Below are 25944 nucleotides of genomic sequence, written 5' to 3'. Positions count from 1 at the left end.
GCTGCTGGACTCTTGCTCGCCTCGAGAGTGAAACTAATTTAATCGAATACTTTAGTTCGAAAATTCGCACTAGTGAGAGTCGATAATTTTCCTGAGCAAGGTCACGTGCCACTGATGTGAGGGAATCGGTAACACTTATTTCAATACGTCTCATTTTGTCCAGTCCTGCAAGACCGTAAAGGGGAATGGTGGAGGATGGTTCTGATGAACGGCGCACTCATTTAGCGAAAAGGGAGGGGAAATGTTAATCCCCACTGCTCTAATGAAGATGCCCGCCCTACGTACCGGCACACATGCATGGTGTCCCCTGTTAAATTTGGACTGACCAAAAACAACCCGCTGTTTACTTGTTTCTGTGCCCTCGAAAAACTCACAGTAAATCCGCCCACCCACTGGCCTTTTAAATCCGCCCACCCACTGGCCTTTTAAATCCGACCCGCGTACCTGGTTAGCGGCCCTCGGGTCCAGTTGACAGGAATTTACCTGGGGTCATTTACTGGAGAAGGGTACACAACGATGGGTTGGTCATACAGCCGTTTCTGTTCAAGTTTATCTTTCGCTTTTCCCGGCCTACCGGAGGGGGTGGAGCAGCGTGGGGCAAAACTGAAGTTGCCCGCCACTGTCAGACTTAATTAAGTCCCATTAAAATCAATATAGACTGGACATCTCTTTGTCGAGTCTGGAGATGTAAATCGATTCTCTGTGGTATCATTCTTAGTGATCGATATACAGGAATCTGCCATAACCTGCGGAAAGTTCGGGAACCAGCCAAGTGTTCATTGATACAATCTTAACAGAAGCGTGCCCTGCACAAGTCACTGGTCCCCTTCGTACTGAGGGGAAACCATTGGTCAATTGTGGAGGCGCTGTCCAAAATATTGAGCCAATCAGTTTCGGGGTGTGCCTTGAGGGTCGTACTCTTAATCTTTTAAGATCGCAGATAAGCTGTTGAGAACAGAAAAACTACCCCCACTTAAAAATATCAGGAAAAAATACTCATGATTCTCAGGTGTTCGATGTAGGCCTACATGTGTTAAATCATAGCTAATTTTCTCATCTTTCATTTCCTTTTTAATTAATTGGTATCTTAATCGAAGTACTGCTGTCGAGACCTCGTAGGCCTACATAGACCACAAGTTTGAAATCAAGTCACCAGCTGTTAAAACGAATCTCGTGACGTCAAATTCGCTTCGGTTTCACATTCGCCTGTAGTATGAACCGGCTTTATTCGTCCGTAGGGGGATGAGGGTGTGCCCAGTTTAGAAGGAGCGATTTTGATGGATACGAAGCGTTTGGCGCAAGTGTTTACCCGCATTTGGGAAGGCCCCTGTAACACCGCCCGAACGATGAATTGTTTGGTCTATAGTCGACCATTTGGGAGCAAGCCCCAGGCCACGGTCTCACCGCTGGTTAAGAAGCAGTTTCATTTTGTCGACCCAGTGCGCGTTCAAAAAGGGTCAACAGATTTCGCGCATTGTGATTGGCCAACGCGTGGCAAACTCTTGGAGGCGCACTATAATGAATGGCCCGTATTGCCCAAGATTTCAGATACCATGTATTTTGCGAGAATAGAATCGCATGAAACCAACGGTGAAATGTGAGTAACGATGATATTTCAAAAATAGACCGACTCGGGTGGTTCTAGTGTAACAGAATTCCACAAACATATTGTTAAAAAAGCAATTGACTAATGGTCGAACTGACTACTGGTCGAACTATGCTACCGGTGTAGTTCTAGTTGGCGCCCGAATTTGCCCCATGTTGGTGGGAAATGTTCATTTTGTTGTTAGTGATTATGCGACCGTGCGCTTTAAAATTGGGCTGCTGATGCCTTTGACTTAAACAGATCTATGGGTGAATACTAAATCCCAGTACCCAAGAGGGGGCACCAAGTATTCCTTGGAAACCAACACCACAGAGAGAAGTCTTGTGCAGACTGCGTATTCAGGTGAGAGGGGAATGCTAGTGCTTTGTTATGATCTTGAGAGAGGACAGCACAGAAACGAATGGTGGAGACCCAAACTCTGCCTGGACTCAGGAGACTTTGCTGTAAGTTGTAACTATTGAAAATTCAGCTACTGAAATGATTGTAATAGGCCATATACAAACTTTTCAAACTGAAAATCAGCCCAGGTCAAGTGAAATAAGAACACCCAACAATTTAGAGCAAAATTTACTCAGTCGAAAGGTTCAAATGCAATATTTATTCCGAGTATTTTCACAACTGGTTTTGCATCAAGTAAATTCGAACTTACTGTTTTATCATAATTTGTTTTTTACCCAGGACATTTTGTTGCTCTTTATAATCGGGTCAAATTCAACTAAATACAAAATAAGTATTACTCAAGACTGTCTTGTAACAGCTTAGCATGCATTTTTGAATAGAAATACGTAATTTTCATGGACTATTTGATGACAGATTAACAACTATTTCAACTGTGATGGGCACATTTAGATCTACAATCTAGTCTCAGTCTGCCTTCGATACAGTAGCAAATGGAATGCGTGACGTAATAGTTTTCATACATTGATTATAAGAGAAGAGTATACAGTTGCAAAAAGTAATAGTGCAACACCTCGTGGTCCCTTTAAAGATCTTTGGAGCACTGTGGCATATCACATGCAGTTAACATCTTTGGAAACTGCCTAATTGCATTTCCACGTGGTTTGGCATTTTCTATATTTATAAGGAAAACTGGTCTTTACAAAGCCTATTCTACATTACAAACAGATATTACATGTACATAATTATATGGTAAAAGGGTTTTACAGTATTCATAACGTTGACCAATTAACGACAATGTGTGACTTAACAAATTAAGTTGAAAGTTGTCAGTAAGAGGTGCGTTTGAGTGTAAGGCCTCTTATAACAACCTAGCACAATGTTAGTCCATGGGCGCTCAAAACCAAATTGACAAATGAAATAAATACTACTTTGTTCTTTCGAATGCACATTGAAAAGTGACAATATGGCTTTCAAATTTACTCTGTAAGATGATCTGGTCATATATTTGTATATCTTTTAGGATCTTTGATTTATCCTAAGATGAAAACACGGAGGATTCTAATATACACGTAGTTGCTTGTGTTGAGTTCAAAGTTGCTGACAGTATAGCTAAGACGAAACTTCGAATGGCAAATCTCATAGGACTTTCCTGACCCGAGATAATGTATACATAATAATGAAAAAGGATAGAATTTATCATTCTTTTACCGTTATTTATCATACTTTCATCAGTTCATTGTACCACTATCATTTTATGTGCAGTGTGCAATGGATTCTTTCTAAAACGCATTTGTATGATTCGCGTAACGTATTGCATTACGTGAATTTAACACAGGAACAACTGCCTTGCTTTTAAAATACATGGTTCTGCAATAGGACATAAAATGGAATCTGATGCCTTCCGTCTGAGTACAGTTAAGGTCCAGCCCCAACAGTAAACATGGCTAAATATATACAAACCACTGGATACGAGAATCACGGTACAAATGAGGGTAAAATGAGAATTCAATTCATAAAACAACTCATCGACAGAGCACAGGAAAAGGCTTCACTCAATCCAACCACTTGGCTCTATCCCTTCATCAGAGGTCATCACTTGCATAGGAATTTCTGAAACGGAGCAAAAGCGTATATTATGTGATATGGATATATTCTTGTCAACTTCATTTTGATATATCAGAAAGAAATTGTGAAGAGAGATTTTTTTTTGTGAAACTACACTTTAAAATCATCCGGGTCAGATTGACCCAGAATGGTCAAATAATTTGACCCAGAAAAGGGTTATACCGAATGAGACCCAATTCTGGGTCAATCTGACCCAGACGTTTTTAGAGTGTAGGCGGGGCGTGTTTGTGTAAGTAACATGAGATGATCGGGCGATACGGGTTTCCCATTATTACGTTGAAAATGAACAATTTGTTACATGTCATGGGAATTCCATTTGAACTGATCATTTGTGGAAGATAACTCTGAAGTAGGCTACATGTACACCCTACAAACTCCTGGGTCATATTGATTTCGGGTCGTATTTGACCCTTTATGTGTCATAATTGACCCAATTCTGACTCAGTCTGACAGTCTAGAGATTCCACTTTGACAGAGAATGGAGCTTTCCCACATTTTCAGGTTTGATTAAAAAGGTCCAGCTTTGCTCCTTCTAGACATACATCTTTGTTAGAAGCTGTTCAAACAAACTATGGACTCTGTGTAAAAACTGAAAAGGATCACGGGATTACGAAATCGGACATCGCTGAGAACGGACCAAAATGCTGAAAGAACCAATATTGTTCAAAAGGATACCAGTCTATTCAAAATAAGAAAGTAAGAAAGAATTCCGTGTGGTTCTCATGTTCCAAAAGAAATATTACATTAACTGGTTAGAAAAAAGAAAGAAAAGGAAAGCAAACTAAGGCGATCGATCAACAACGATCTATATTTAACGGAGTTCAAAAATCATCAAGCTAAGAAGTCCAGCATGGACCGTGTTAAGTCTTAGTTTATTTATTCCATTTCTTTACCCTGGGTATGCCTAAACAGTTACAAACTGGTTTCCAATGGGGTCCAGCGATCATAACAAATTAACAAAATAGTTAGAAACTCACGATTAAAAGTAAAATTGATAAATACGAAAAACATTAATATTTACAAATACAAACCACTAAAACATCATACACATGTGAACATTTAAATAATCAAGGCATTAATTAAATTATGATCACGGGATGGGCGAAAACCCCGCAAAAAACCTATAGGGAAAAAGAACATAGGGAAATTCCTGATCCGGCTCCAATGAACATTGGCAACCAAGTTAACAACTCCATAGATCAGCATTTGGGAATACACGGCATTGGTCATGGCGTTCCGTAGTTCTGATTTGACTGTCCCTATGGAGTCTATACTTCCGAGTTGATCTGGCAAATTTTTCCATATTGTTTCATCTTTCACCGCAAAACTTTGAGCGTAGCCTTCTCTTTTGGCTAAAAGGACTTTAAGTGCCTTTTTAACTGAGTATCTTGTTTCACGAGTCTGTGTGAATGGCATAAACAGATTTGTCATATCCATAGGAACCAATTTGTCTAGACATTTAAAAACAAGAAAAGTCTTTTTTTTTATCTAACTCTCTTGGAAAACTGTACCCAATTCAGCGTAGCAAACAAATTTGCCGAGGGGGTGAGAGGTGCATTTGAGGATTATCCGTGCAGCTCTTTTTAGACATTTGTTAAAAGTGGTGTCATGGGATATGTATTGTAAAGTTGGCAGAACTAAGCTAATGAAAAGTGTGTGCGGCTACTTTGTCCGACGTAGTTCCGGATTCTGCTTAACATACCTAAGTTAGTAGAGAGATGGCTTACAAAGCCGGAGACAATGGGGAGTTTTGTAAAATGAACATAATTTTTTTTTTCAGAAATGAATGTTCCACTTCAAATAGAAAAGAATTCAACCCAGTTATCCAAACATTAACTCTCCAATAACGTACATGGATGTTGTTTGTTCTTGGCGTTCGAGCGGTCGACCCTCGAACAACAAATCGAACTGTTCGTGAACATACGAGAACGAGCCGCCTGAACTTACCCTATGGTCTCTGCGTACTCGCAGAACGCTTGCAAGAACCCACTTGTAACCACCTGTCTTTCTTTCGCCGATTGGGGGTGCACTTCAGATCGGGGCAGTATCTGTACAGTATTTTCAACGTCATCACGTGCGCGTCCGCGCAGTGTGCAAATGTTCTTTACACGCTTGCGTTCTGATCCACACACGTGGCCTCAAAATACGACGCAGCTGATGGACGTAGCGAAAATTTGAAGTGAAAAAAAAATGCCTGTCTAAACTGGCAATAGAGTACCGAAGTGTGACGTCAATATGAACCAGAAAGTGCAGTGCAAACGAATGGAGTACGCGCGCGTTGGTTCACGCGCTGGTTCTCGCGCTAATGCCTTTTACACTCTAATTGTGCGCGTGACGTATTCACTTCGGTATTCTGTAGGGATGTAGGATGACGTGGTCGAGAGAGACCTACAGATGTAGAGCTATATATAAAAACTAGAGCACCGGCCCACGTACAAAAGGATTCCTGCTGGATGCATCCATGATTGTGCAAACACCTGTGGAAAATTGTGTACGGCTTTTGTATCGCTGTTTACATATCTGCGTCTGCCATAGCAGTGGCTAACAAAATCTAGAAATTTTCTGTGCACAAATCAGTGCAACACTGAGATTCAGTGCCTTGCATGACATCATAGTTCCGCTCATGAATATGCAAATAGCATTAGCATAAAACCAAAAAAGCATCAAATATTGGTTAAAATTGCGAAACAAAAATATAAAATGAGGTTAATTGAAACCCAAAGATGCAATCTCCAGGGTTGCTAGTAAAGTTTATAAAATTATTTCTATGTCCTGGTTCCTTTAAAAGATACATCAACAAAGCCGATACGCAAACAATCTGAACGCAAAATCAGTGAATGAGCGTTTGTTTTGTTCGACTCAAACGAGAGCGTGTATGCCCTGCACATGAACTTTGCCGAGACGTTCTTTTATTCGGATTTTATCTAACCCGATGGGCACGGCAACTCCTGCCCCAAAGCCGTCAACCCACTTAACACTGACTGAATTAACGATTTTTTAATTCAGCTGAACTTATTCATCGAAAGACAGCCACCGAAAGACATGCATACGAAGCTGGACGACCTTGCTTGAATGTTAGGGAAACATTTGTTTTAAAAGAATCAGCTATGGATGTAAATAAACAAGTACCAATGACTGTTCTTTACGCGTGCGTCTTATTCAAAGGATACGCTGACGTTTGCGTATGTTGTACTGGCGCATTGTATCTAAGATACATTATTCCACATTAAATCTATCTGATTTCGAATGTTCTTCAAACACACACATGGATTCAAAATATCTGCAGCCACTACCAAAGATTATATAGCACCGCGTAGCGGCGCAAGATGGGTAATTCGGCCATAAAGGTGTTATCTCCATGGGCGCCCTTGGGTGTCTTAACATGCACTGCGCAGTCACAGTCCAACCAGAATGGCGCCCATGTGATAACAACGTTTTACGCGTATTCATGGTGAAGTTCCCCATCTTGCGCCGCTACGCAGCGCTCTACGATCTTTGGCCACGACGGCGTCAAAATTCTCTGCTCGAAGAATGGGAAATTAGCGCTCAAGTTTTTATGCCCACGGCCCATTTGCTAAACTAGGGTGAAAGGACACTCCCCCGTTCAACATTTGAAAAATTACCTTCAGTGAGTGAGTTCCACTTCCTGATAAAGTCCTGTAACATTTCTTGTCCTTATGCCAATAAAGACATAAGGAGGTCATTACGTCAACTTTTTCCTGTGCACTTACCAGCTTTTCCACTCCCTTCTGTCGGGATATCTTTTTCTTCTTCATCCTCAACAGATCTACAGTAACGAATGCAAAGCACATTTCGGAAAAACCTGACAGTTTCAACTCGAAAACATTTCTAAATGTTTCTTTGTGATCCAAAGAGAATAGAGGGCAGAAATCCTCAACATTTTCTCAAATATCGCTGCAATATTTTTCACACACCAGGCGTCAAGAAGTTTTTGTAACATCTTGCCGTCATTTTGGTCAGGTTAAAGGAGTGATTATCTTTAAAGCTTGAAAGGCCAGGTTCCCAAAACCTCAGCCGTCCAACAATATTTGTCGTTGGAACTATACCAAAAATATATATATATCAGTAATTAATAAATACTTCAGTCTCTCTATTCAATAACGTGCAAATTGACCGTGTATTTACATTTGTTATAACACACCTCTTCCTTGTTCTTTATCTCAGCTGGGAGAAATACGGTCACGTGTGGTTCACTAATATGGGCTAGTACGTGAATTTGGCGTCAGCGTGACTCGACAGGCGCCTAGACACTGCATGTGCATCAATTCCAGAGCAAGTGCCCGGCATCGGTCTCCAATATAAATGGAGATCAATGGTGTCCAGTCAGGTACTTGTGTAGAAAGTTTTTGACTGGTTATTGTGCCCACTGGAGGTTGCAATGGCTTATTTAAACAGTTGAAACCTTTTAAGAATTCTTTTCCTTGTTGAGATTTGCAACTCCAAAGTGGCTGTGTCAAGGGACACTAAAATGAGCCTTCAATTTTTTTTTCTCAAGTTTTGAAGTGCTATTGAAAGTCTGTCCCCTCAGGCTCAGGCCTGTGGCGAGCCGCGTGCACACAGACTCTTGGCCAATCAAAAAAGATTAAACTGTCTTGCATCCAGGTGCCAGTGCGTGATTTAGGCCTTTGGCCTCGGGAAATAGGACCCTTGTTTGGTCACTCACAGTCACAGTAGGGGGCACAGTCACAGTTGGGGACATAGAGGCGCACTAGTGACCTCATTGCCAGTCCATATGTTTGTAATAATGTCCGCTGAGAAAATAAAAATGAATAAACTATGATTATAAGCTTGCCTCTATCCAGTTCATTAATTCACTGATTCTATACAAATCCGTACTTACACTTCAGGTGTTGCGTCCTTGCGTCCTGAAAGATTGACACAGGGTAGAATAATGTTATTTGTCGTTCTGCGTATGTACACGTGATGTTCCTGTGATAAGAATTCTCCATATTAAATCTCCATTTGCGTACCAAACCGCTTCAAAAAGTTCTTGTTACAAAGCTATGTGTCGATCGGTGATAAAGATTGGGGCAATATGTTTAATCCATAATAAATTGACTCTTGCGGATCGGGCCAAATTCTTTTATAGAGTCAATTGAACCAATGGTCACAAAAGAACATTTAAGCATACCGATAAAGAGTTTTGTCGGGACATCCAGCCTAATGTGGCCCATCCTCTCCTATATACGCATGGTCTGTTGAAGCTACCCGATCATTGCTAGCTCAGTTTATATTCAATGAAAAGCTTCTGTAAGGAAGGTTTCTTGACGCTCTCGTTTTCACACAAGCATGTACTTATTCACTTTCAAGTAAAGTTGTTGACCAGTGCACATAATTATAAATTCTGCTGGGTGTGAACTAAGCCCCCCTCACATGATGATAATGAAAAAAATTCCAGCTCACCCTGCGTAAGGTTGGCTGCTGAATTTCGGATGTATATGCATCTAGCTATAATAACGATGCTGACGACAGTTGCAACCCCAACGATTACAATGCCAACGATTAGACCGGATTTGATCGATTGAACGTCTAAAATTTCAAAACAACACAAAACATAAACTTAAACAGTTCACATGCTAGTGGGAAGCTTGGTAGGCCTATATAGACTTCTCCTAAGCATGCAAAGGGAAGAGATACCAAAGGGCATCTTTCCTTCTCCTACCAACTAATGCGAGTACATCAAGAATGGTCATGCTTTATAATCATATTAGCTCACTTCCTTTAAAACTGTTATAAATCGTTTATTTCACTAAAGTAAATCAACGAAACTCGACTTTCTAATTGCAAGGCATGATTAAGAACCTACCAATTATCGACTCTAAAAAATAAGAAGTTGTTCAGACACGTGGTCATCAAGTGTGTTGTACGTAGGCAGGATCTACTTACCTGCACTTAAAGTATTCTCAGACTTCTGTCGGGCTGGATAGATGTAAACAAATGAAACAATACGGTATAGGGATGATTTAAACTGTCACGACCAAGATGCAGCTTTTTTCAAAATAGTGAATATGATCATGCCCGTGTAAATCTCATATCAAGGACAGCTATTAGTGCACCATCAGCACTTAATGATAGAGAGTTTACCACGTTCCTGGACTATCTTCAGTACGGTGTATAGGTTCCAGTTCACGTGGAAATATACCACGTGCATGACTGTTTGCAGTGAGTGGTTTACCAGTAGCACGTGTTCTGTGCTGATATCGGGCTGGTTTTTATTCTCTCAGTCGTGGAATCCATGGTTGTGTGGGTATTCAGCCGAAAAATATTGTCGCGCCCAATAAATGCTCGTCTGATAGACTCTGGTGTGAAGGCCAAATAGGTATACCTGAAAGTTAAGTTTCTCTTACCCTTTACATCCAATACCACGCTTGCGCTACTACCCATGTGACCTTCCCTGTTTATGGCACGGCACCGTAAAACCTCTCTGTGCTTTACCACCGTGGGTAAAATTGTGAGGACGCCTGTACTGTTGATCAGCCCGTTGGTATCCACAACTTCATGGACCTTGTTCGAGTTAAGCTCCTGATCGCCCAGTGTCCATATGAACCATGCTCCTGGGTTGATATCCTGTACTATGCACGCGAACCAATGATCCACTCCAGCTATGAGGTATGCAGTGTTAGCGGAAGAGAGGTTTCCCGAAGCATCAAATAGGAAAACCCTCTTGGGCAAGACTGGAAATAAGAATATAAGGCATACGCTGTTAAAACCCACTTCCCTCTAATACTTCCCAGGATGCTTCCACGAAATTAATTACACATTCCGCATGAGTTATATTCAAAAACAGCAACGGGTCTAACAATGTCGACCCAGAAGCACAGGCCGTGGAACTTGAGGTATAATGGCCGACATGAAAAGAGATTTTCGCCCCAGTCAACCCTCGATGGAAATTAGAAAAAGTGACTCCAAAAACGAAGAACAACAAAGAGACAGAAATCTGGCGCCTCCACAATACACAGAGATTTACCCCCTACTCGCCTCTCGGGTGTGATAGTTCAGTTCTTGCTTCGTTGCTTTAAGTGAATCTTGATTGAAATGACAAGTACATGTACAAGTAAACGCTTTAAGTGAATCTTGATTGAAATGACAAGTACATGTACAAGTAAATGCCTTTAGTTGAACTTATTTATAACATGTATACTGCAATTCTGAGGACTGCACTAACACAAACATGGAAATTGTTATTAAATCCCCCATCGGAGATATTAGATGTAGGATGGAAGAGAATGCTGATTTTAAATGAGGATTCACAAACACCCCGTTGAACATTTGTTTATGGAACTCTTTCATTGCTACCTTAGACTTGGGACTATACCCAAATCGTCTTCGCAACTAGGATCCGACTAATTGTTTGCAGACAGAATGAGACAGGAGTGCAGGATGATGCTAATGCGTAGTGATGATAGAATACATGACACAATTGTGCTGACAATTAGCGCAGCCAGTGCACTGATTTCAAATGAAGCTGATTTCTTGGATAAGGAAGAGCCTTTGGGGAAGGATGCAGCTTTTATCCCCAAAGTGACTCTTTCCAAGGAGAACTGAGGAGATCAAAATATCCAGAAAGGTTTCGTGTCGTGCAAAGTTAGAATGTCCAATTTAAAGGATGATACTATTCTTTCCTTCTAACCATTTTTCACACGAGCTCAAACGATCCCTTTTTTACTCTGTCCCTCCTCATGAATTCATCTTGGTTACCCTATTAAACGTGTTGATGCATAGTACAATTATTACTGGCATGACTAAAATGCCAATTTTCGCTGTAAAAGCCTCTTTGATTTTAATTACGCTGAATGCAGTTACGATACTAATCAATGTATGGTGCAAAAGTGGTTTTAGAATGTAACCATAATGGTTGATACTCACCCAAAACATTTAGACTAACCGTCCTTCCTGGAAATGGCTCCTCCGACTCTGGTGTGCTGGCTGTGCACCTGACCTCTTGCCCATGATTCTCTTTGGCTGGTGTCAGAGACCAGTTCCCAGTGGTGTTGACCAATTCGTCCACTTGGCCATCTGTGGGACTGACTGTATCCTGCAGAACTCCATCCAGGAACCACTCAATGGTGGCAGCTGGCCTGGTAACCTGCACCACACACGTAAAGGCGTATGTGATACCCTCATCGACGTCCACTGAATCCCTGAGTTTGAATCCTTCAGAATCCAGCAGAGATATGGACGATTTCTGCGGTGGTACTGGATAAATTAAGGGTAATAACATTTGATATAAGTTAACTATAACAACTGTAACAACTTAAAGTTCCCTCATACTTGTATGTGAAGAAGTGATGGAGGGTTATATATATATATAATATGTATAATATATATAATATATATATATCCAATATATCCAATGTAATATCCAAAAGGAAGACTGTGAAAATGTAGGTCTATCTTAGTCAAAACAACCCTCTCAGCGCATGCTTTCCCTTCCTTTCGCAGTATAGTTTACTGAAATAGAACAAGGGTCTGGATGAACTGAGACAGGGCCCATGCCAACGTCTTTTATCCCATTCATCATTGGTCATTCCTATGCCTTACACACGAAAAGCAAGATTCGATCACTAGATTCGTTTATAATTGCCGTAGTTTCCAAGCCTCCATTTCAATATTTTTCGTATTAAGTTGGCTTAAAACACTTTCGTACAGTTTTGCAAGTTTAATCACAAATTTGAATATGTCATCAGAATAGACTGGTAGTAATTTGTCATAGGATTTCATTTCATTTCATTGATTTTATTTCTAATCTCAATATTCAAAAATGTTAAATTAACCTCGCCTTCAATTTCAATTTCTCAGAAATTCTTTTGATACTCACCATTTACATCAAGTGTAACGCTGGCATTCACCTCGCGAAATCCATCAACGTTGGAAGCTGAGCATTTCAGAACCTCTCCGTGATACCCCCACGAGGGCAAGAGTTTGACATAACTTGTGCTGGTAGTTAGTCCATTCATTCCCAAGAGGTCCTTGTTGCCAGTTGATTCGATGGTAAGGCTACCCAGGGTCCAAGTGATTGATGCCGCAGGTCTAACATTCGGTACTTCACAAGTAAATGTGCTTTCCACTCCCTCGATAAGAAGAGATTTCTCGCTTGTGTAGGTGGCGTTTGTGGTGTTCTTGTAAATAGATATAACTGTTGGCAGAACTGAGTTATTGAGAAATAGTATACAAGAAGTTTGGTGATCAATTGTCGCCTCGGATGCGTCTCAAAAATCATGTTTTTATGACTTCTTATAGCAAAGTAAAAAAAAAAAAAGGAACGAAATCTTCGGCCATACTTACCTTGGGTGCAAAAGGCCTGATTTGACACTAGATAATGTGAAACTCCTCCTGTACTAGATTTACCTGGGTATTCTTTATGAAATGTTTTTGGGTAGGCCCTCATTTTTTCGGACACCCTAAGTGCAGTACCTACGGCCCATTTAATAATCCGGCCCAGGTGAGGCCAAAGTCGTGCAGCCCACATTGCCAGATTACGACTCCTTACCTTTCACATCAAGCGTTACAGCTATGTCACTGCCTGCATGATCTTCTCTGTTTGTGGCCCGACACCCCAACAACTCTCCTTGGTTAGCCCACAAAGGTGACATCGTAACCAGACTGGTACTGGTGAGCAAACCATTGGTGCCCGTGATATCACTGACGTTGCTGGATGGAAGCTCCTGATCACCAAGTGTCCAGGTGAACAGTGCTCCTGGGTTGATGTCACGTACCATGCACGTGAACCAATAATCCACTCCTGCGACCAGGTATGTAGTGGCATTGGAAGAGAGACCACCCAAAGAATCAAATAAGACTACACGTTTCGGAAGAACTGGGTAATCAAAACGAAAGAAACATTATTCCACGTTATAATAGCACAAATATTTTGTACGAATCATTTTAATTCATTCATACATACACACACATTTAGTAGGAAATATTTCCTTGATTTCCAAATCCAGCATAATGGAAATATTTTGGAAATTTAGTCCCACAAGCCCAATACAGTCACATGACACTTGTCTCCAGGAATACCAACAGAGAAAAAATGATAACGGAAAGCCTGAGAATAAAATGGAAATTAATTAAGCAATGATGCATTAGTTTGTAGAGAAGAACTGCAGATCGTTCTAATAGCTGGACAGAAAGGTGAGTGTTTTAATTTTCAGGAATCCTGGAAAAGAGGGAAGGTGATAAAGAAGATTTCCAATTTCGTCAAGGAAACAAAAATGTGTACTTCGTATATTAGACCGCCACGGAACTGTCTCATGCCCCGTTTATTGGCCCGAATTATAGAGTGGTGTATCAGTTAAGTAGCATATATTTGTTGCTGGAACCAGGGGTTAGATACGCATATGCATTAGGGCTGTACCCAACATCTGAATATACGATTATGCGATTTAATTTCGAACATTCGAATACTTTCCAAATTTTCCAAATTTGAATATTCGAATGCAAAAAACATGAAAAGGAAAGGAGAAATTCTTTAGTTTTAAATGGCGAAATCCCACTGATTGAGGTTTGTAAAGCAGACTCAAGTGAAAATGGACATAATAATGTATCTTATGATTCAAAAAGCAAATTACTCATTAAAAATTAAAAAAGGAATAGAAGCTTTCAACAGGGACAGGAGTATTGTTCGTCTGCTACATCTTGCTAAATCGTGCCCGGAGATACTCCTGCAAGTGGGAAACTATTACAGTGATTATAATATACAATCGTGTGTATCATTGCAACTGATTTTGCCTACGGTTTGTTCAATCTGCCGGTTGGTACGACCGAATATTCGGATATTCAATCAAATTTGAGGTCGAATATTCGAAAATGGACTAATCGGAATTGGCAAAACCCCAATATGCATGGCATTTGCAATTCGAAACGCTGATAAGAGGCGAAGAAAACATAATTATATTTAGAAAATGGAGGAAAACCCTTGAGCGAACCCCAGTCAAAGATGGTAAAGTCTGAGCTTTTAAAGTCTGCATGCGTTCGTCTAACTAACCTCTGACATTCAGAGTAACAACCACCGATGGAAATGGCTCCTCCGACTCAGGTGTGCTGGCTGTGCACCTGACCTCTTGCCCATGATTCTCTTTGGCTGGTGTCAGTGACCAGTTCCCCGTAGTGTTGACCAATGCGTCCGCTGAGCCATCTATAGGGTCTACTGTGTCCTGCCGAACTCCACCCAGGAACCACTTGATAGTTGCAGCTGGCTTGGTATTCAGTACTAAACACGTAAAGGTGTATGTGTTACCGTCATCGACGTCCACTAAGTCTGCCAGCCTAAACCCTTCTGTGTTCAGTAGGGATAACGACGATTCCTGCGGAGGTACTGTGGGTATAATAGGGAGTCAAATTCTGCTCCATTTGACTGTGAAATGACTCAGTAAACATCAACACACGTTGAGACGCCATATTGGATGCAAACCCAGTTTGAAGCCAGTCTAGAGAATTCTCGTTGATTGGGCAATCTGTTCACACCTTGTTTCTCTACATTTCTTCATACTCGTGTCTGCAAGAGGTGGTGACAAGTATTTCCAATACTGTAATGCAATTTGGAACATTATCATGATTATGATCACGCAGATCTCATTCTGTTCCATCCTACCTCAACGCATCACCTTCCATTTAATCGCAGCAGAGAGGAGTTCTTTTTCCTGTTCTAGTAATGATCATTCATTGAGCAGGGAAAATGCTTGGATATAGGTAATGCCCATTCCAACTCACTCGATGCAATTTGGTCACATGAAATTGCTATACTTTATCGGCCCAAGGACAAAACTAAATTATCCTCTCCTGTTTGCTGCGTAGAAGCAGTATGGTATTAGGTTTACCAACAGGGTCTTGTAATACTCACCGTTCACTTCAAGTGTAACGCTGGCATTTACTTCTCGAAAGCTGTCTACGTTGGAAGCTGAACACTGCAGTACCTCTCCGTGATTGTCCCACGTTGGCAAGAGTTTGATATAACTTGTGCTGGTAGTCAGTCCATTTGGCCCGAAGATGTCTGTGTTGACACTTGAGTTTATGGGAAGACCACCCAGGGTCCAAGTGATTGATGCAGGAGGCCTAACATCCCGTATTTCGCATGAGAATGTGTGTTCCAGTCCCTCGATCAGATGAGATCTCTCGTTGGTATGGGAAATGTTCTCGGTATACTCAGACATTGATATTACTATCGGCAGAACTTTAAATTTAAAAAAAGTGCCACGAATCAGTTGTCTATGAATTGTTCCATTCTAAGTGTTTTTTAAACTAAAGGCTTTGATGAGGCAAATGTCATAAAATTTTGCTGTAGTTTATTAGCTTGAGTTACCAAGGTCTCATAAGAATAACATTGAGCATTTCTGGCTATGATGCAGAACATTCAGGTTGGAGAAATTGTTCAAAATAAAAAGGACCATGCAATGATGACATCATAACGTCACATGTGTGGAAACTTTTAGATTAAAATATGTTTGTGGAAATTCCAAATTGGTGCCATTATTTATCTTTAGAATCATTGTGAAGTGTTTTCTAAGAAGAGAACAGTGGAAAACGCACATAGAATTAGAATTACGCAATCAGAAACTTCAGACGGGAATTTCTTCATTTTTGTTCGTTGGACGGTGTATTTCATTATTTATTATTATCTATGATACAGGCAGTTACGTTTTCGATTTTTTTTGTCTGAGAAGCGTCTCTATCTGGCTTTAGAATTGTGATGTCTCTTTTTAGAAATCTATTTGGGGCTTTTACCTCTAACATCGAGTGTCACGTCGATGCTCAAACCAGGATCGTTATGTTTATTGGAGGCCTGGCACCGTAGCGACTCCCCGTTGTTACTCCACATCGGAGAGATTGTCACCACACTGATACTGGTGATCAGTCCAGCTCTGGGTGAAGGGACATTCGTGGCATTGGTTGAAGTTAAGACTCGACCACCTAGAGTCCACTGGAAGGAACTTGCAGGATCAATATCCGGTAGCTGGCATGTGAAGTTAGAATCCACCCCCTGTATCAGGTACGAGAAAGCGTCAGCGGATGGAAGCACGCCATTCAGGTCAGACAATGTGATGGTTGTTGGGAGTACTATATTCATAAAGGAAAGAGAATAAAAGGCCAGAGTACTAAATCAGCATTAAACAAGACTGGCCATGGCATTTTCTTGTATGTAATGTCCCCGTTAAGTGACTTTAACAATCACAAAAGATGAATATGGCACGAATCACCCTGACAACATAGCAGAGTAAACTGAGAAATGCAGTGAAGTTCAAAGTTATTGTCGATTACTTTTCCGAGACAACATGAAATTACCATTGGAGAATAGTCCCCCAATCACCTAGTCTTTGATGAAACAAATAAAACAAAAATTCTGTGATTTACGTAACATCTGTATTTTTGAATTTTAGGTATATTTCGGCATAAATAAACTTTAACTTTCCCTAAGCCAGAAGTAAAGGTCAAACGACTTTACCCATAAACTAAATACGACCAGTTTCAGGATCTTTCAGGTTTCAAAATATGAACACTTGTACCTGCATTTGTCACAGATGAAGCTGAGAGAAGTCGGTCTCTCTTAAATTACTATTGCTTGTAAATTCATGTCCAATGACGTCATCATTACATCACACATTCAAGACTTTGCATATATATACAGATTTAGGAATCAGAGCTGTTTAAACGTCCTGAAACAAGGGGAGAATCCTGTGAAATTAAAACAAGGCCAAATTTCAACCCTAACAACCTTATAGCATCTTTATTTCACTGTTGACAAACGCCACATACGGGCTTTATTTGCGAGGTGACCATTTTGAATCATGATACCCGAACCAACCCAATGAACCAAATTCTCTGATATTTAGTACATCAAAGTAATAGAAAGATATACTGAAAAAGATCCAGAAAACCTTTAATTGGCAACCTGGCATGGCACTTTTTTTTCTGTTTTACTTTGTTTTCAAATGTTTCTCATCGTTTTCACAGATATTCGTTTTTCTCTCGTAAATGTTACTGTTGAAAATTTTACATATGTGAGGCAAGATATAAATTAGTTTGCCATACTACTTTTACGATCAATATAATTACTGGCAATGAAGTTGCATAATAACAGCAAACAACAAGAGCAAGACGATGATATTTTTCTCTGGTTTAACGAATAAACTTACACTTGTATACGTACCAAATATCTCTACGTCATCAATGGCAATATCTGACTGATAATCGTTTCCCCGGACTGCCTGGAAGGCGATTCTGAAATCTGAGGAGGCGTAAGTGGTGCACACTTCGGCCTCAAGCCAAGTTGTGTAGTCCGTTTGTTGTCCACCCCACGAGCGCAGCAAAGAGCCTTGATTAATGTGCCGGTTGACTGGTACTCGGTATACTCTGAGATAGCCTGTAAGATTTGTATTTGGAAAAAATGGATGGTTGTGAAATACGAATGTTACTCTGGAAAATATACCTAAACTAAAGAAAATCTTTGGACTATCCCCCGATTTCAAAAGCTCTTAGATTCTTGTGGTGCACATCGATAAGCGCCAATCAGATTTTTGTCGGTATTACTTACATGTATATCGTTTCATGGTGGTTATGCTGTAATTTCTGGAAAAGTTATTAACGTCTGTGTTTGACAAATTTACGGAAGGTGCTGTGAACAGGATATTTCTGGAATGACATTCGACAGCAACAACGCATTACAACAAAACATCAAGGTTAAGATAAAATGTGATATTCGACCCAATGAAGTGGGATGAGAATAGGCAAGCAATAGCCCACAAGGATTATTTTGGAGCAACTTTGCAAACTTATACAGTACATTAAAATTTACACATCGATAGTGGGACTTATGTAACTTCTTTTATTTTTGTGTGTGCACTTTTATTTTTATGTAACTACTTTTATTAATGGCTGTCCAAATAAAGAGGTCGGGAGGTGTGGATTTCAGGCCCTCTTGAACACATAGATCAACAAACAAACCTCAAAACTGGCGCAACAACGCATTTAAATGCCAGTCTGATGAATGTGACCGAAAGACCTTGCTGAAACACCCAAATCGACATAAGGTGACAAGCCAGCCCAACTAGGTTCATAGTGGGTACTGTTTTAGATTGTATCAGTGATTGATCCGGTAATAACGAAAAGAAGGGCCCTACAAAAACATGGGCGAATGAGTAAGGCACATTTTTCTTGTGTGGCTGAAATCTATGTATTCATATTTTTTTTCAAATTATAAACAATGGTTGGCCTTCTCTAGCCATTGTGAAAGATACTGTAAATCAATAAGGTGGCGAAGATGTTCTCGTGCTACTTACCCATGGCGCTTCCATACATGTTGTACCAGAAATGCACACACACTCTCTGTTGGTTGTTCTTGTGTGGGAAAACGGGACTAAGGAGCACAGCTGTGTAACCCTGTCGCCTGCCTGAGGTTTCCAGATAGATGTAATAGCCACTGCTATCTACAAACAAAATGTCAAAATCAAATATAATGAGAAAGCAGTTGCATTTGCTTTACGTGTTAGCATAGCGATGATTATAGATGTACCCAAGCAGTGCACGTTTTGCTGGGAAGCGAAGAGGCAAACGTAAAAGCTATACTTTGAAATAGGACTTTCAAATGCATGAAGTTTTGTCCTGATAAATGGGAGATATCACAAGTTGAACATGCTACGATGTCATAGTGTGACGGCATACCGCAAATTAATGAACTTTGTTTTGAATCGGGCTGGGTGGTCTAACAGTCTTCAAAGTCAAGTATGACGGAAAGTGTATAGACACAGAACCGGTCTGATGTTATTAATGAACTGAAGTAAATGTGTGAGTGCACGTACCTTATTGGTCAACTAGGGACTTGGATGAGTTAAGTGACTAGGTGACGTGTACTGGCTGGGCGGAGCAAAGTGCCCAGTGGCATGCTAGTGTATGCACATGGCTTAGGGCCAGAGCTAGCACGTAGGGAGTAGCGTGCCGTACTTTGGTGAGTGATTCCGTAAGTTGGAGAAGAGACACGTATGTTCACGCCCCTCACTTAGTTGGTGCACATACGCACTGAATCGCACTACAGCGCCTGAAGCCCGTAAGATGGCTCTTGCCTCGGGCAGGTGGACCCGAAAACTAATCGATTGACATCAAGCTCAGATAAAGTCATTTGTCCCTCATTTCTATACCGATTGAAATTCGACAAAAGTGTGAAAATTGGGCACTAAGTAAGGTGAAAAACACGGAAAATGACGAAACTTTGTTTGACTGTTTTGTGGCTCTTTTGTGAGTATTCATCATGGACGTAAAGTTTTTCTATTTCAGTCTATGAATATTTTAGTGATTTCACGTTTTTGATGATTTTTAATTTTTTTTAATGTATTAGTTGCTTGAGCAGACTTGAGTACAAACGCAATGGGCTAACGATTTTACGGACACTGGCCCCCTTTCATAGCGGAGAGCAGTGGATCTATGTAACTGATTACCTTTATTCTCATTTGGTATGCTACTTCTCATTAGGTTTATGCTGCATATGTTTGATTAATGCATGGGGTCGTGCCGTCGTGACATCAAGTCGGGACGTTGCGTCACCCGTCGTGTCACGTTGTCACGCGTCGCGTCGTGCCGTCGACCGTTAGGTCGTGCAGTTGGGTCGTGCCGTCGCATTGTACTCCCGCCTTCGCCTCATTAGTGGTGGAAAGGGGGGGGGGTGTTGAGACGGAGCTTAGTTCAAGACTAATAGATACCATTACATGATCACATCTTGTAGGCCCTATGCACGCACATTATTATTTCAGGACTTGTGACATAATCACTGCATAGGCTGTGATGCTCGCCAGCCACATTAAGAAAGAGTAAGGCACGACGCGACATCATGACGGGGGGACGCAATGGCCTAACCAACACTGCATAAAACAACACAGTGACAGACGACGCAACGGCGCGACGGCACAACGGGACGATGCGACGCTATTACGGAAAGATGCGAAGTCACTAAATCACGATAGGACAGCCAGACGCACTGGCACGACGCGACGGCATTAACTCCAATGTAAAGGTAAATTTTGTTGGCTATAGTCCAAATTGAGGGATTTCACATTAGCGTCGTCTGCGCATATCCGCATGGAAACCGAGGCTCTCTGTGTTGAACCTCCACGCGTGCGCCCGCGGAGCCGACATAGTACATGCAGTATCCGGTACGTAGGCCTAAGTGTGACGCCACATCAGTTTACACCATGCCCACTGCACATGCGGATACACGACCATCGCAGGTATGTTAGTTCGCAGTAAATTGCTGTTATTTTTTTCTTTTGATATTACGTGTCGAGTCATCCTGACGGACTCTTCTACAAAAATGTGTAGCCTAAAAAATCTGAATTTAACATACCTTTATGTATTTTGTGTCTTGACTCCTTACTTTCAATCATCTAATCGTATTGAGAGTTGAAGCTGACACATGCAGCCTCTTTCCATCTTACATGCAGCCTCGTTTTCAAACGCGTAAGTGCGCCGATCGACGCTAAAAGCGTCGCATTGGGATCCCTCTACAGTATGGTGTCCGACAACATTCTGTTGTCCTTCCGTCTTGCCAATTTTTTGCCTAAACGTCGCATCTTACGTCGCTCGTCGTGTCCAACCGTTGTTCGTCGCGTAGTAGGTCGTATAGTGCGTCCTGTCACGTATTACGTTTTCTGAAGGATGTTGCGACGCATGACGACACGCGTCATGTGCCGTCACCTTTTCCCCAGGGTGTATAAAGTGGGAGCTGCGTTTCCCGTGCGTGGAAAACATATAAAACGTGTTTATTCATTTTGAGCATGCTCAGGACGGAATTTACAGTTTCGTTATTTCGGAACAAATCATGTTCCACTTACGGTTACCGCCTATCATGACTGTCTACTGCCTTACTGTTACTGTTCAAATTACTCAGGCTTGCATCCATAGATCAGTTCACTGATAAATTCTAATCTACATGGGCATAAAAGCTAAGTGGATGTAACAAGCTTGAGCGGCCCATTGAAAATGTACAGGGGAACAAATTCAATTTTTTTTCTCATTTTCTCCAAGCTCCTGTATTGTTTCACTTTTGTCTTTTGAAAACACCCTTAAATCATTTCTCCTGTTGTGTTCCATCCGGCGTCTCAATCTTGTACCTGCCAGCTGCCGTGGCCCGCCGCCGCGGTACCCTGCCCCCCCCGTCACCACTCGTCACCCTACTTTCTCTTCACTTAAAATCACTGAAAAATACATCCATATTTCCATTACGAGGCTATTTGCTCTGAGTTCCACCTAGCAGAAACTTTTCAAACTTTTAGGCTTCAAAATGTTATACAATATGTCAAGTTGCGAGATAACTGTAAATTGTTTGAGTGCTACCGGTATAGCATCTCTGGCTCAAACTATTAAGGCGTACTGGAACCTTATGCAAAAATGTCACGGCAATCTGTAGCCATCTATTCTCATTTTCACACGGAACAAATGTATACAGAATAAAACCTCTGAAAGATATATATTTCCGTTTCTCAGAAGAGTCTACTTTGAAGTCACAAAATAGTCCAGAACAAAAAATTCCAGAACTGCCAAAACTATGGTTAAGGAAACCACAATGTTTTGTGTAATACCTCCGGATAAATATTCATTAATCAAATCAGTGGTAGGAGCAGCCACACTAACCAACAGCAACTCAACTGGCGTCCCGCCCATCATTTATGGGTGCTGAAGATCACATAGTATTAGTTAATCAAAATCTATACCTGTTCAATGGTGATCAAAGAGGTTTTAAAGTAACCAAGCATCGGTAATCTTTTATGGCTTATTAACTTGCAATACATAAAATGTTGCGTCTATTTTTCTCGACATTAAACATTCCCTGTACAAACCTATGGGAACGTCAACTGTGTCGAAAAAATCAAACATTCACTGTACAAACCAATGGGAATGTCCAACGTCCAATACCAGCCTACGTTTACTGTCATGGCAGCGCTGGGTGAATATACATGTACAAGAATGATTTGGCACAGGCAGTGTCGACTATATGATAAAAACATGGCCGTGGTACAATCACAGTGTAGTCATAATCTTCTCACTAGGTATCACTGATCACGTGTCTTTTGGCGATATGTTTTCAAATTATTGGTTAGCTTGATCAATTTTGAATGAACAAATCAAGTATATTGAGAATGTTTTTAGCAATAAGGAATAAAAAGAAACAAAAATGAACTGATAACCGCCGCCTGTGTAACGCATTGAGCGACCTCACGCGCCTGGCAGAAATGTACCTACAATGCTTTGCGCGTCGTTAGCTGTGACCCCAAGTGACGTATTTCCTTCAATAAAATATAATATCACTCCCATAAGTTTGCAGGGGCCGGGGGCTAAAAAAAAAAACTAGTAGCGTATTTTTGCACACAGAGAGTGTAGCCAGAGTTTGCAAATTGTAGTCAATGTCAAATTGTTTGAGAATATATACTTTGTCTTCTTATCGAACATAACTCAATTGCCCCCAGATTCTCCTCATAAAATTAAAAGGTCCAAATAGAAACTTGTATCATAAATATAATTATACTTAATTATATAGAACCAAATAGATCTTCATGCAGCTGCACAATCAAATCCGATAAGTGTAATTAACCCAAGTAGCTGACTCATACTCGAGTCGCTCTAAAGTCGCGATTTCTTTTTTTTTTACTTGAGACTTGACTTGGATTAAAATGACTTAGACTTGACTTGAATTGAGATAACACTACTTGCGATTTGACTGAATTTGACTTTGCGACAAACTAGTGTTAAAAACAATCAACACAAACCTTTGGGTGTTGTCACAAGTTGGATAAAAAAGAGTGCTCATTCAACGCCAACCGTTTTAATGTAGGCTACCTAGTGCGAAAGCAAGTTGCATGGTTGTCCGTGCGTTGCGCAGCTGGGCCCGTGCGTGCATGCCACAAGCTGCGACCTCGAGGCGTTCGTATTCTTAAGGCGCCCCTCCACATGTACGTGTTTTGAGTTCGTAACGTAAATGATGCGGTAATGCGTTTCACTTCCACTTTCACGGACATAAAATTGGACTCCATTTACATAACATGTGTGTTGCGTTTTGCCGTCAAAATCGCCCCTGGAGCGATATTGACGGATTCGCAACGCTTGGCGCAAGTTTTGACACGCATATGGAAAGGCACGTTTAACGTATCATTTTGCCATTTAGCACAGAGATTTTTCGTTTAACAGCACACATACGGGCGGAACAAATGTCTTTAAACGGTTGGGAAAGAACTACTACGTACCCCCATAGGCCTATATAACAACTGTGACTTAGGAAAGCCTGACTTGGCAATAATTAACTTGTGACTTGATTTGGGAAAAATGACTCGGTAACAACGCTGTCATGTTGTTCCCTTTTTCTTGGTGTTTGTTTTATACTTTAATACACTATGAAACTAAGAACTTTTAACGTGTTTATAAACTAAACACACAATTGAACAAGCGGTGCGCTTAGACGTGAACGTGTTTAACATATAAAGAGTTCGGGACATAAAACGTCTGTTTATAACGTGAATTCCATTACTTTTCACCAATACTCTTTAGTGCCGATGAAATTGAAATCTCATTTTGTAAGTGGTTAAGTTAGGCAGATTATATAATACATATGTACATGGATGTAGAGTGGATTATCACTTGATTATCACACCAAACATAAACACCGTGCTTAGAAAATACGTTCAGTTATACCGCGCGACATTTGAGACAGGTGCTAGGCAAATAAACATGTGGTATGTGTTTATTGATAAACGTGTCAAAATGTTTGAAGAGTGTTAGAGATTTGCGTTTAATTTGCGTTTTGAAGTTCCCTGGACGAAGCTTATACACTGAATGGCAGTTAAAAGAGCACCTTACTAGTCAGCTCTTCCATACAGTTTTCATAACTGGTGTTCAGTTATGGTTGGACTTAGAAGGCCAGCGTGTCATTTTTAATTTATGAATGAAGCTACTGCAACAGCTTTTCTTCAAAAAGCAGGTAATACTTTAAAAATCCTACCGCCATATGTCTTATCATACATGGGTCCAGTATTCGACGATGGCGTTGGACCTCTATGTCGGTCCCAATCGTAGTTATCACTGCTTGACTGTGTCCATTGGCAAAGTCCTGATTGGAAGGTACACAGACTCCCATGACCTAGGAAAAACAACACAAAAACAGAAAATTGAAATTTATTATTTAAAGTTGTGTGCTGTATTTCGTATGGAAGAAAGAATACTACTGGGCATTATAAATTGCCCTTCGACTTACAAGAATTAAACCCCGTAGCCTTCCCTACTTGAAAAGCGGCATTTTTGAAAACTATCACAAAGAGAATTCATCCTGTTTAAAATGAAGCCAGCCAGCCGTCCAGCAAGCTTCAGATCAGTATAAACGAAACGCAAAAATGCAAACAATACCAATCGATGTCTCAAAGTAGGATGATAGGTGAGGAACAGCAACGCATTTTAAAAGCTCGTCAATGCTAATTAATTTTTGGATTTTTTTTGCCCAGCCCAATGTGTATTATGAGACTGCATACTCAATGTTTACCCCAAAGGATTGTGAGAAAAACCGCAAGCGTACTTGGGTGGGACTGGAACCCACGACCTCCTGCTTGCTAGTGGAGACGTCTCGTTTGAGTCTTACCCGAGTAAGCTTGTGTTTTTTTCTACAAGCCTTCAACAAGACTTAATATACAGTGTTATAATATCTGTCCGGCAAGGGAAAAAAATCCAAAAAATTAATTAAAGTCTCCCCGGCGCAAACCCATCCTTGGAAATAGTTGTTCGCGATACCCGCTGTTACATCTGACTAAAACCAACCAGCCCAAACCGGCAAGCTTGGTGGTCTAATGGTCATAATACATGTCGTGCAGCGCAAAAAATCCCCCAAAATTAAGATCGTCAATATTTTGCCCCACAGCGAAACTTGCCACACTTACTCAAAGGTCATCATACATGAAGTTGTCTCATCCTGGTCAAGTTGATGGGCAATTTAAATTTGCGTGGTCACATTTTAACTATTGGCAATGTGCTTAAGAACTGTACGCATGATGGAATCGACTGCTTCGCTTACCTTGAGAAAAAAACAATGATGCAAACACGAGGGACAACGTAAACGCTGGGAGTTCCATCTCGCTCCATGAATAAATTTCTAAAGTCTTACGAGTCAAACCTACCGTAGTCAGGTTCTTAGTTTGTCTGACGTGCTTCAGCTGAATTTGCCTAAGGCAATACGAATTCCAGGCAGCCTGAAAACCCTATGAACATCTCAGCTGTACGGGTCAAATATCATGCAAGCAACAACAATGTCAATTTAATCTTTTGGAAATTAG

At 40.8% G+C, this 25944-nt stretch overlaps 1 protein-coding gene across 5 annotated transcripts; it reads right to left on the bottom strand.

The window, feature by feature from the left end:
- Window positions 1-2172: 2172 nt before the first annotated feature.
- Window positions 2173-25841, bottom strand: LOC110986518 (synaptogenesis protein syg-2-like). Of its 5 annotated transcripts, none has more exons than XM_087142766.1 (16): window positions 25686-25841; window positions 24627-24764; window positions 18928-19074; window positions 17799-18011; window positions 16376-16708; window positions 15495-15824; window positions 14640-14969; window positions 13143-13469; window positions 12471-12800; window positions 11519-11848; window positions 10000-10326; window positions 9539-9571; window positions 9056-9181; window positions 8493-8517; window positions 7363-7418; window positions 2173-3616 (listed from the first exon to the last, which is right to left on the bottom strand). In XM_087142766.1, exons 1-16 carry the CDS (start codon window positions 25741-25743, stop codon window positions 3555-3557), a joined length of 3165 nt encoding a protein of 1054 aa, XP_086998892.1. In that variant the 5' UTR covers window positions 25744-25841; the 3' UTR covers window positions 2173-3554. The 5 variants fall into 5 exon arrangements, 3 of the variants coding, with proteins under 3 accessions (XP_086998892.1, XP_086998894.1, XP_086998893.1); XR_015426918.1 differs by having other exon boundaries at window positions 3550-3616; window positions 8493-8581; XM_087142768.1 differs by lacking the exon at window positions 9056-9181.
- Between the last annotated feature and the right edge of the window lie 103 nt (window positions 25842-25944).

Source organism: Acanthaster planci, linkage group LG10 (genome assembly GCF_054643075.1).
Source record: "Acanthaster planci isolate LZ-2023a linkage group LG10, COTS_SCS, whole genome shotgun sequence".
Taxonomy (NCBI): Eukaryota; Metazoa; Echinodermata; class Asteroidea; order Valvatida; family Acanthasteridae; genus Acanthaster; species Acanthaster planci.
Note: the sequence above shows the minus strand (reverse complement) of the source record. Positions and strands in the feature narration are given on the sequence as shown.

What these genes read in the sequence shown, in the direction of transcription:
- LOC110986518 (XM_087142766.1), bottom strand. Translation starts at nt 25,743, where the DNA reads ATGGAACTCCCAGCGTTTACGTTGTCCCTCGTGTTTGCATCATTGTTT. An exon ending in TGTAACGCTTGATGTGAAAG is followed by an intron (nt 12,801 to 13,142) that starts GTAAGGAGTCGT and finishes TCAATAACTCAG; the next exon opens with TTCTGCCAACAGTTATATCT. An exon ending in GGTTAGTCTAAATGTTTTGG is followed by an intron (nt 10,327 to 11,518) that starts GTGAGTATCAAC and finishes TCTTATTTCCAG; the next exon opens with TCTTGCCCAAGAGGGTTTTC.